Source organism: Arvicola amphibius, chromosome 6, assembly GCF_903992535.2.
Source record: "Arvicola amphibius chromosome 6, mArvAmp1.2, whole genome shotgun sequence".
NCBI lineage: Eukaryota > Metazoa > Chordata > Mammalia > Rodentia > Cricetidae > Arvicola > Arvicola amphibius.
In genome coordinates this window covers 116,453,387-116,466,053 of record NC_052052.2, presented here as the reverse complement: position 1 = coordinate 116,466,053, position 12,667 = coordinate 116,453,387, and the positions used below count along the sequence as shown (strand labels likewise).

The 12,667-nt window shown below is 36.5% G+C and overlaps 1 protein-coding gene across 6 annotated transcripts in view; it reads right to left on the bottom strand.

Annotated features, from left to right (window-relative positions):
* Positions 1-12,667, bottom strand: part of Lyst (lysosomal trafficking regulator) — a 154,138-nt gene that overhangs the window by 46,492 nt on the left and 94,979 nt on the right. For 5 of the 6 annotated variants that reach the window (XM_038335429.1, XM_038335432.1, XM_038335428.1 and 2 more), the window contains 7 exons: positions 11,621-11,776; positions 10,724-10,915; positions 6,878-7,056; positions 5,081-5,287; positions 2,453-2,629; positions 1,470-1,546; positions 916-1,104 (listed from right to left, as the gene is read on the bottom strand). In XM_038335429.1, the coding sequence (XP_038191357.1) occupies positions 916-1,104; positions 1,470-1,546; positions 2,453-2,629; positions 5,081-5,287; positions 6,878-7,056; positions 10,724-10,915; positions 11,621-11,776 (1,177 nt within the window). The remainder of the gene's footprint in view (positions 1-915; positions 1,105-1,469; positions 1,547-2,452; positions 2,630-5,080; positions 5,288-6,877; positions 7,057-10,723; positions 10,916-11,620; positions 11,777-12,667) is intronic. The other variant, XM_038335431.1, reaches the window with a different exon arrangement.

The following is a 12,667-nucleotide window of genomic DNA, read 5'->3' as shown; positions in this document are numbered from 1 at the left end:
ACAGGGTTTCCCTGTAGTTTCTAGAGCCTGTCCTGGAACTAGCTCTTGTAGACCAGGCTGGCCTCGAACTCAGAGATCCGCCTGCCTCTGCCTCCCGAGTGCTGGGATTAAAGGTGTGCGCCACCACTGCCCGGCTACATTAATTTTATTTTAATCACTAAAATAAAATTAAACACTTTTTTGTTGTTTTTTTGAGACAGGGTTTCTCTGTAGCTTTGGAGCCTGTCCTGGAACTCACTCTGTAGTCCAGGCTAGCCTTGAACTCACAGAGATCCACCTGCCTCTGCCTCCCGAATGCTGGGATTAAAGGCGTGCGCCACCACTACTCAGTTAACAATTCATCTTTTAAAAAAGATTTATTTATACATGTATGAACATTTTTCTGCATGTATGGATGTAGACCATATGTGTGCCTAGTGCCTGAGGAGGCCACAAGAGAGCGTTGGATCTCCTGGAACTGGAGCTACGGTGGCTTGTGAGCTGCCAGGACAGTTCTGGGGAACTGAATGTGTCCTCTGCAAGAGCATGAGCACTCTGAATCACCAAAGCACCTTTCTAGCCTCCTGGTAATGCATCTTTAAAATCATATGATAAAGTCTAAGATAGAAAAAGATCTAATTCTTAACTACATTTAACTACACTCTTAACTACACTCTTTTGACAATTTTTCTATCCTTTTGCAAAAAAAAACCACATTTTAAAATTGAAGTCAATTTTACTATTTGAAAGAGCTACTGCCTTTAGGTTTTGCTACAAGAATTAAAAGAAGTTCATGTGACTATTTTTAAAGATTGCAAAAATGATAATTAGATAAAAAATGTTTCCTTAACTAGTTTAACAAATCTGAATTCTATAGTGAAAATAGTATTTAACATCATTTATAAAAGCTGAACCAGATGTGTTCCCAGTACACACCTGTCATGTGTCAGCTGCTGGATGAGCTCCTGCCAGTGTCTGCTGGCACTCAGGTCAACTTTGTACATCCCTCTGATGTGCTGAATCACCTTTTTTCTTTCAATTCCTTGGGAGAGAGATATGGCCTGGGTGATATCTGCAGCTATTTTAGATATGTCCTTGGATTTTAAATCGAGCCGCTGAAAGAGACTAAACAAGATTGTTCCAAAGTTAAGTATCTGTGGAACATTAAATAATACTGTAGTAGTACATCTGAGGGCTGGGGGTACACTCAGTGGTATAGCATTTGACTAGCAAGTATGAGAACTTGAGTCTCATCTCCAGCATATATATATATATGTATATATATATACACACACACATATATGTATATATATAAAACATATGTACATACACATGCACACAGATACAAACACACACAGATGTAAATGCATATGCATACATACAAAAAAAGTGGCCTCAAAAGTTACCAAAATCAAACAAAAGAAAAAAAGGCCTGCTGTAGAGAACTGGAGACTTCTGGAGGGCAGGACTTTGCAGACACTGCAGCTCACCTCTGTTGATTATTGTTAACTGTTTTCTGCCATGCTCCTTTACTCACACTCTCTTCGTTTTCATATTTCTTCTGTTCCTAAAAAATTCAACAATATTGTATAAAACTTATTCTCTTTTTTTTCTTTTTTTTTTTTTGAGACAGAATTTCATGTATCTCAGGTTGGCACTGAACTCACTATGTAACCAAGGATGACCATAAACTCCTGATCCTCCAGCCTCGGCCTCTCTAGTGCTGGGATTATAGTGTATACCACTACATCCAGGCCCTTTAGGTGAACACTCTATACACTGATCTACATTCTGAGCCCCAAAACTTGTTATTTCTCATATAATATTGGCACTAGGCTTAACAAAGTAATTTTGAAACCAAGTTAATAAAGGAAAACTTATTACTCTCAACAGACTGTAATAAGCCACTTAAACAACATTATAATTTCCCTCTTTATTTTTTGTATAGTTTGAGCCATTGACATTAGAACAGAAAAGTATGTTCCTTAGCCTGTTGAGTTCAGGTATGTTTCAACTTGCTTGCCCCTACAGAATCTGTGCTCATCAGGATATAAAAACGGCTCAGCGGTTAAGAGCACTTGCTGCTCTTGTCAAGGCCTGGGGTTCATTTCCCAGTACCTGCATGATGACTCACAACCACCTGTGACTCTGATTCCTCTTCAGATCTCCAAAGTCACTGCACATATGTGATACACAGACTTACATGCAGGCAAACATTCATACACATAAAATAAATAAATCTTAAAAAAATCTTTCCTTCATTGAAGGCTATAGATAATGGATGACAAGAACCAAAGAATAGAAAGCTCCTCAAAATAAGTCTGTTTTTTAGTTTCCTGATCAAAAACTCTTGTGGTAAAAATGAAAGAATAATTGCAAGCTCATCATCAATGTTACGAACAGTGAAAAAAATCTTTCTGTCACCATGTGAAGAGTGTATAGCAGGATTTCCTAAAAAACAACTCTGACTCACCTCTTTGATCATTTTAATGAGCTCTGCTTTGGAAGGGGCACTGGGAGGGATGCACTTGTGGCCACATAATTTTAAAGCATTCATAAGCAGTTCTGCTGTGTCCATATCTTCTTTATTTAACTCATCTTCATGATTATGTACCAACTCTGACAAATACAAAACCAACTTGGCTCCATGCTTTAAAAAAAATTATAATGCTTTAGTTACAAAAAATTTTTATTTTTTCCATTTAAATTACTTAATAATAAATTTAATTATATTTCTAAAATTAGTTGGGTCAACTTCAATATAGCTGTAAAAACATGATAGGGTAAATAAAATAATTATATATTAGATATTCCTAATATCTAAAACAAATAAAAAATTTTATTTGTTTTAATAATAGAAAGTAAGTGTTTTAAAAAAGAATTTAGAAAATGTCATAACTTCTACAAACTTTAATAAACTGTTAAATAAATTAGAAAAAGAAATGGCATTGCCAGTGTAAGAAAGACACTATCAAATATTAAATCTATGTTGAATATCATTTATGTGGTATTCATCATACTATTCTCTGTGTATATTAGAAACTTTTCATAAATGGTTGAAATGAAGCAATCTAGTTATCCAGCTTCCAGGGAGAATTTGTTAAGAAAAACAGAAAATGAAGTGGGTATAAAAGAAAAGACAAAAACACTGAACTAGAAAAGAAACTGTCTTTTAACCTTAAAGTAAAAGTATGTCTCCATCCCCTTTCCTTTAAGTTTCACTCAGAAAATAGTAAGATTTTAGGAACAAAAGACTGTCCCTAGCTCATCAAAACTGACTCCTCTCAAGGAAAAGAAGAGGCAAGAAACTCAAGGCAGTAAGATCCTGTGTCTCATGAGATCCACACGAATGTCAGGGGAGGACTGGTGTGGGCCAGTCTATGAGCAGACAGACCTAAAGCCAAGATTGGAGTTGTTAAGGTGATGACAACTATCCTTTGAAGTGCAAACTTAAATCAAATTTTATTGGGTGGGCCTTCCACACAATATCTATCACATATGATTTTCACGTGTACATACATGTTAAACAATAATTATGCCGACAAAATAAACACATGCCCTTTAAATCTTCAATGATACAAACATTACTGAATTTGGCTTTATGGCATTTTAAATTGTGAATAGAATTAAATGTCAACAAATGGGTCTAGAAATGATTACATCTTAGTTGATATTTAAGCCAACATGCTGAATCACATCATGTTGCTAAGAGCCTAAGATGAACATATGCAACAGTGAAAGTAGCAAAGCTTATTTTAATGCAGCATTTTAAAGTAGTCAGAAGACAGCTGCTATCTGACCAAAAGAGGAAAAGCAACAGATGCTACGAGAGTAAAAGCATTGAAAAGTTGGCAAATAAAGAAAAGTGGTATGACTGGGGTATTTTCCCTGTGTCTTAAAAGGAATGTTTGTTTTACATTAAAACTATCTCAGCTTAGTATTCAATTACATTCTAAACTATCTTTAAAAAGATACCTGGAGAAAAAAGCCACCAGGAACAGTGGCTTAGACCTCAGCATTTGTAGGCAGAGACAGAAGGATTGCTATCTGGATATCTGGGCTACAAAACAAAGAAAAACCTGATGTTTTCAAATACTATCTCATTTTACTATCCTTTGATCAATTGTTTTTTGATGAGAAAAGGTGTTAGGACACATGTAAAAAGATCTTTTTTTGTTCTCAGCTCTCAAAAAGTTGACATCATAGGAGGCAAAGACAGGAAGATCACTTTAGTCCCCAAGTTTAAGATAGGTCTGGACAACAGTTTCCACCTTAAAAACCAAAACAAAACAAACTGACTTAAGAAACTCAATCTGTTGTAAATCTTTATAAAATAACGAGTGTATAAAAGTAAAGTTTTCAGTGAAGGTTCTCAAAAGACATGTTCTGAATGTACTAAAAGAAGGAAGGATTAAGAGAAATACAAGGTAGACAAAGGAGACTTGATGGAAGAGGTTGCAAGGGACAGTGAGGAGAACTATCTTAAAAGGAAGAGAATTCATTACAAAGGAGTTGAATGGGAAAAGCAGCTGTGAGCTTTCCAACCCTAGGAGAAAGCCAACAGAAGAAAGCTTGCATGCAGCTAACAAAAGGCATGAAGAGCAGTCCTTTAGAGGACAAGCTGTATAGTAGAGAACAGAAGAGTAAAGAGCTCTTAACAACAAAAACAGACACAGAGAGCTGTGTTTATATATTTATACACATATATACACACACATATATGGAACAATAATAATCCAAGGAAAAGGCTATTAAGTTAGAGTGTGGGAAGAGAGAAATAGGAAGGGACTTGAGAGAGAAAAAAAAGTGGGGAGAGTAATATAATTAGATTTTAATTCAAAATGTATTTTTAAAAGGAAAAAGCTTTACAATATGACAAATAACCATATAAGAACTCTTAAGAACTCAGATACAGAATTTCTAATCTAAGTCCTGGAAATAACTGGGAAATGACCATAGAAAAGTCAAATCAAGCCTAATAAGCATGAGAGGGAAGACGTCACATTACATCTGTCTGGTAAGAAAAGTATACTCCTGACAACAGGGGCAGTTTAATTTCATTCTTGTTTTGAAAGGCTTTATCAAATGCTAAGATACTTACTTGAGGGGATGGGCTAAGGCAGTCTCGAAGTATATCTTGATGAGCTGGTTCATGAACTATTTCAAGTATTTGCTTCCTTTCTTGGACAGTATGGGTTGGTGACAAAATATGTGCTAGCAATCTTCCAAGCTGGACTCGGAAAGTTTCTTTACAAGACCCCAAGATTTTAGTCCACTGTTGCTTATAACCACTGGTTTTATTTGAACCCTAAGTCAAAATAGGAGTGAATTGAGATCAGACTTTTAAAAAAACTAAATATTATTAGTAGCAGATGTATTGTGTGAGGGACAGTGTGTGCCACAGCATGCATATGGGGGTCAAAGGACAACTTTGTGGGGTTGGGTTCTCTTTTTCTACCTTTATATGGGCTCTAGGGATCAATATCAGGTTGTCAACATTTGTGTAGCGTTTTTACTTGCTGAGCAAGCTGCACAGTTCAGGATCAGACTTCTTAAGCAATAATATACTAATTTGACACAACTCAAGGAAGACAATAGAGCATGATTCATTCTAGACTTAATATTCTAAATTAGACACTCATACACATATCTAAACAAATGAGAGTTTAAGAGACAGTTTAAATAATATTCAGAACTTTATATATTTTGCCACAAGTACAAAAAGAGATAAGCACAGAAAGAGAAGCTAATGTCATGAGTCATTTTTCAAAAATGACCAAGGGATTACAGATTGTCAATTAAAATCAAATCAAAACAACAAGAGAACAATGGTAAGTAAGGTCACCTTGATTTTACAATATAAAAGACAAGGAACTCATAATAAAGTTGAGTCAGTACTACCACACTAAGTACAATAGTTACAAATTTAGAACTATATAGATAGAAATTGATCATCAATTTTCCCTAATGTATACCCAACAAGGTTATGTTAACTGTAGCTCTACCAGTAGTCTAGTCTAGTATTGACCAAGCCTCCTGGGCTTAATATTAGAATTATTATAGTTTAGAGTTTATCCAGAACTTCAGAAAGGCTTTCCAATTATTCCTACTATTAAGACCTTATGTTTGAGTGATTAAATTCTAAGTGCACCTACAGTTTATTTAATGATCAGAGATGGACACTAAAATCTAGTTCAGATTCAGAGATTGACAGTGATGACTCATGGCATTCTAGAATTAGACTGGCTTTTGGTACTACTGACATAGTGAACTGATCAATTTGTTCCCCACGGTCAAATATAAATGATCTAAAGAAACTCAAGTGAGATGATAGTAAGTGAAGTCAGACACCCATCAATATTCTCTATATTATTTTGAAGGCACCAGATATGTTTATTCCAAGACCCAAACATTATATTAATTAAAAAACTCAAGAATGTAGCTATAAATAAAGCCTTTAAAAAACAACATATTCATTTATAGCCACAGTAATAATCAAAACCTTACTCTTCCCTGATGCTAAATGAAGTTCTTCATTTTGTAACAAGTAAGTCAGCAAAATATATTACGCTATTATTGAAAGTCTATGCCAGGGATAATGGCACACACCTGCAATCTCAATTAGCAGGAGTCTGAGACATGAGAAATGTGAAGTTCAAAGTCAACATAGGCTACATAGTGAATCCTTACTTCAAACAAACAAAACAAAATAAACACCTCCAAAATAAAACAACAACAACAACAAAAACCAAAATGGAATAACAAATTCAAATTGTTTTAACTGCAGAAAAATGCTGAACAGCAAAAAGAAATATGATTTTGGAAACTCACAATTTAGACATGTAGCCCTCTATTCAGTTTCTGTAAATGGACACTTCTAATTCACTAAGGTACTTACAATAGACACTTTGAATCCATCTACCAGATATGTGAACATTTCTCTCTGAAATGGATTGCATATAGAAGGTTGCTCGTGACACATATCTTCTTCAGAAATTTCAGTCTGGGAAACTGAGGTCTTGCTTTGGGCTGCATTTTCTGGAGTTCTCAAAATGTCAATAATATCTGAATTCAACTCTTTGAATTAAAAAAATTAAAAATTAGTTAACTCACTGATTTTATATATGTGTGTATATATACATACATACATACACACACACACATGTATATAGTAATGATGTTGGTAAAATTAACTTCTGTGGAAAAGAGGTAGGATAAATAACCTGAGGATATTGATATAACCATAGAGAATTATTTTATATTTACCTAAAATTACATATAATACATATAATTGTGTATATTTTAATGAAGTTATGCCACTTGGGATCTCCAAAAGCCATATACAAAACCTAACCTAAAAAGTCTAATAACAACCTTGTTACTAGGCATGAAAAACCTCCTTTCAAGTTGCTGGTTAGAAGAGGCCAAGAGACTCCCAAAACAATATGGGTTATTGCTGTTGCCCTTGGTTGCCTTCCAGAAGGCTGAAGATTAAGTCCCCATTACTGAAGATACCATGCACTGTAGACACAGGATTTTGAAGACTCTAGCTGGATCTGAACTGAAAGCCTCCTTCCTGAGGAGTAACTGTCATTATACAGGAATATGCTATTCAAGCTGACAAGGAAGGAAAGCAATCCAGCTGTGACACCTATAAACCACAATGACCAGCACAACAAGATATTCTTCAAGGTATATCTAGACAGTAATCAACAGCTATCAAACTGGATTTAAAAGGCTGTTAAAGGAGAGAAATCATGCTGGATATTATAAATCTAGCCAGCTGCCAGTGGCTAGTGATGCCATGGATTTTGGAAGAAAACCTGCAACCGCCGTTTTCTTAAACCAGTGTAATTTCTAACCACATTCTAAATAGTTATCCTTACACTCACAGAAGAGTGTAGCTCTCACCCCTCATCAAAGAAGCTTCTTTTTGCAGCAGATGAAGATCATTTCAGAAAGTCACAATTAACCAAAATGAACAGAACAACTGATCAGGAGGTACCCAACCCCAACTGATACATCTACAACACAACCTTATACCTACAGCTTAGAGAACATTGTTTTAAGTGAATTCACTGTTTGATCACATTTTATCTATTTTAATTAGTACGTCTACCACATTTATACTGTGGTAAAATAGTAATACAGATTTAAAAATTTTTATTTTTGTATGTTTGTGTGAAACAATCTCTACAATCCCTGGCTGTCCTGGAACTCACTATGCAGGCCAAGATGGTCTCAAACTCACAGATATCTACCTGCCTCCCAAGTGCTGAGAATAAAGGCATGCACCAGTATACCTGACTAGAGGATTTATTTATTTATTTATTTATTTATTTATTTATTTATAAATTTAATTAAAATATATCATTTCCCCCCTTTCTTTCCTACCTTCAGCTCTTCCCATGTCTCTCCCTTTCTGCTCCCGCTCAAATTCATGCCTTCTTTTTCTTTAATTATGTGTGTGAATAAATATATGCAACTTGCTGAATCCATTTAGTATTGCTTGTATGTATATGTTTTCAGTACTGATTACTTGGTTTTGGATAACCATTAAAGTGCTCATCTCAGGGGAGGGCTAAATCTCCTCCACTCAATAGTTGTTTATTGCCTGTAACTTTTCATCTAGGAGTAGTGCTCTGCAATTTCTCCCATCTACTTTGATGTGTCAACTGTTGTTATTGTTCAGGTCTTGTTTAAGCAATCATATTGTTGAAATTTCTTGAGTGCAGCTTCCCTGTAATATCTAGAAGATACTGTCTTACAGAAGACTTCCTGGTCTTCTGGCTCTTACAATTTTTCTTCCCTAAATTCCACAATGTTCAGTTACGAAATTGTAAAGGTCAAATTTGCTAATGAAGATGAAAAGTGCTAGAAATTACTAAGACCATTCAACTCCTGTACAAATCAACTGAAAGGCCACATGACACAGATTAGATGAATATGGGATGGATGGGATGGCATATAAACTACACAGCCACTTGAGAAAAGTTAAAACTGCCACAGAGCCCAGGAAATGAATATTGGGTGTTTATCCCAGAAAATGAAAGCTTATATTCACACAAAAACCTGAACATGAATGCTGCTAGAAAGTTTGCTTGCAGAAACTCCAATTGGAACCAGCTTAGATGCCTTCAACAGATAAGGGCTTAAACAGACTCTGGTACATCTACATCGTAATACTACTGTCCAATAAAACAAAATTCCAACCAAACAGATTGCTGATACATTCAAAATAAGCAGAATGATTCGCTAGAGAATTTCACTATATAAAAATGCCAATGGACTTAATATTATATTTATAGAAAAAATCTTCCAAGACAGGGTCTTACTATGTAGCTCTGGCTATCCTAGAACTGACTATGTAGACCACACTGATCTCTAACTCACAGATTTGCCTGCCTCTGCCTTCCCAGCACTCTGGGATTAAAGGTGTGCACCACTACATTTTAGGTTCAAACAGTTCTCCCACCTCAGTGCTGGGATCGCCACAGGCACAAATCACTATGTCTGTCTGTCTTCTAAAAACATTGTAAAAATACAGAAATGCAGGGTAAATTGGAGGTAGGTAGGGGCTGAGGAGGAAGAAAGTGAGTTTGACCATAAAAAGGCAATATGGCATGGGAGAATGGGGAAACCCTGGGGGAATGGGATGGTTGGGATGGAGGAAGGGTGGTTAGGGGTGCAGGGAAGAAGATATCTTAATTAAGGGAGCCATTTTAGGGTTAGCAAGAGACTTCACTCTAGAGGGGTTCCCAGGTATCCATGGAGATGTCCCCAGCTAGTTCCTTGGGCAGCTGAGGAGAGGGAGCCTGAAATGGCCCTTTCTTATAGCCATACTGATGAATATCTTGCATATCACCACAGAAGCTTCATCTGGAGATGGATGGAGATAGAGACCCACATTGGAATGCAGGATGGAGCTCCCAAGGCCCAAATGAGGAGCTGAAGGAGGGAGAACATGAGCAAGGAAGTCAGGACCGCCAGGAGTGCACCCACCCACTGAGACAGTGGGGCTGGTCTAATGGGAGCTCACCAAGGCCAGCTCAAATGGGACTGAAAAAGCATGGGATCAAACCGGACTCTCTGAACGTGGCGGACAATGAGGGCTGACTGAGAAGCCAAGAACAATGGCATTGAGTTTTGATCCTACCGCATGAACTGGCTTTGAGGGAGCCTAGTTTGTTTAGATGCGCACCTTCCTGGACCTGGATAGAGGGGGGAGGACCTTGGACTTCCCGCAGGGCAGGGAACCCTGACTGCTCCTTGGACTAGAAAGGGAGGGGGAGGGGAGTGGAAGGAGGGGGAAGGAAATGGGAGGGGGGAGGAGGCAGAATTTTTTAATAATAATAATAATAATAATAATAATAAGCAACATGGCAATTCCTTCTGGGGATGGAAATGTCCTCCTTGACTATATCCATGTCTCCTTACTGAGAATGCCACTGTATTTTAATTTTGCAAGATGCCATGGGGAAAAATTGTAGGATCTCTTTATTATTTCTAATAACAGCTCATGAATATATTACTTTGTCAAAAGAAAAGCTAAAAAAAATAGTTTCGAAATCAATGGCCAACACAGACTAGTACTTAACACATTAAGAAGTAGAGTATTAGTCTCTAACATAAGGCTCCAGAAGAGGAAAAAAAGTAACATCTTAAAAAAGCAAACCTAATCACCTCCATCTGACATATTTAAACCTGAAAATCTACATTGAAAGGGAGAAAACTGAGTTCTGACCTTGGTAAATGATCCTGTTCACAGCCAAGATGGTGAGTCTCTGCAGTCTCTGGGCGAGCTCTGCCTCAGAGGCCTGGCTGGGGTGCTCCTGGCTCATCCTCCTCTGCATCATAGTGTGTAGCTCATCACTGGCCACCGAGCGCATCTTCATCAGGAGAGACTCTGTCTGAGCCAGGGGGAATTTTCGAGGACCTTCAAGTAGATAAATTATCCAATGCCACAGTAAATGATGGTCAATGAACTTATTTTTACTATAATTTTTTGATTACTGGTCATGAAAAGAAAACCTTTTATTACAAAATTAATTTATTTATATTAAGGAAAAAAAGAGTAAGAGAAGTTAGCATTTTTCCTTCTCCAAAGAAGTGCAACAGTACTACAGATTTCAAGTCCAAAATAACAGCACTGAAGCCCGTGACACAGGAGGATGCTGATCATTCGTCTAAGTCTGAGTCTTCTGAAAAACTCAGACTATCAGATGGGCATGTGTGGCTTTGACACCTGATTGACTATTTGCACTGTTTCACTTCCTTGTATTCCAAAATCATCAACAATTTTAAAGAATAAGACATTTAGGAAAAAAAAGAAGAAGAAGAGGAGGAGGAGAAGAAGAAAAGGAGGAAGAAAAGGAGGAGATGATCATGACCATGATAATTTAGTAATAATGTTACCATGCCCTGGTAATCCCTGTTGAATCTTATAGTTTGGAAAATTATACATAATGACAAATAAGAAATCAGTCAGCAAGAGTGAAGAAGTCACAAGGTAGATACAAGTCCAGTGATTTGTCAGTACAATGATTGGGGTGAACGCATCATCTGGGAAGCGTTTCCTGAGAAGAAACACCTCCCCAGACTGAACAAGGCAAAGTGCTGTTTGTTCCTGTGCTTACTGCACCTGCTCTGGGAAGCGCTGCACACATGGTGCATCCAGGAGAGAGCGGGGAGGATTCTTGATTTAATGGACTGAAGAAGGGCATCGGAAGCTGGCCATAGGAACCAAAATGACGCCTTGGTATATGAGGAGTAATAGAACCCTTCACTGGAATTGAACCTTTGTTTTAAATTATGAAAAAAAATATCAATTTCCATCAACATCTTGTTTTTACAAATTACTTGCATCTGACTAAACTATTACAGGTTTTAATGACTCACCCTACAAGATATTTAAATTTTTAATAGTTTTGTTAGATTGTCCACTAGTAAGTATTTTTAATCAGTTAATCATTTTGGTGGGTAGAGTCATCTTTCAGGCAAATAAAAGAAACAAGAAAATAATCCTTAGAGATATTAAAAATATTACTGTTGGACAATATTCCTAATCTTCAAGGTCAATTCATCCTCACATTATCCACAGATTCTTTATGTAGAATCCAATGACAAACATACCCCAGGCAAGACAAGGCAGTAAGACACTGAATAAGAGTCTCACACTGTCTTTATTTGTGAGTGTGGACGTGTACTTCAGCACTCATGCTTTAGAGCCACACGGTCGGGGGAAGCCTTAAGCACTTCTTTCTCTAAGCCCCAGTTTCCTTGTTAGAAGATATATATTTTAAAAAATAGAGCAGAGATATGTCACAGGAAGATATTCATCATTATCTTACACTATAGTCATACATTTGTTTATATGCTCATCCATCACTTCCTCCAGTTCTATGTACATGGCTGGTACACATTAATTATTTGAAGGTTGATTGATTGAAGAGCATTTTTATCAAGAACATTAATTAAATAATGGATATAAATGCAATATTTATCTTATACCTCAAAAGAATAAAGAATATTTCATGTTGATATTGTTTTTATTGGTTAAAATACAAAGGAAATTCATTTGTGTGCTAATTATACTAATCTATTATCTATCTATATGAATGATACTTTACATATATATCATCTCAAATAATACTCTACTACTTCCTCTATTTTCAAGCATTGAAGGTAA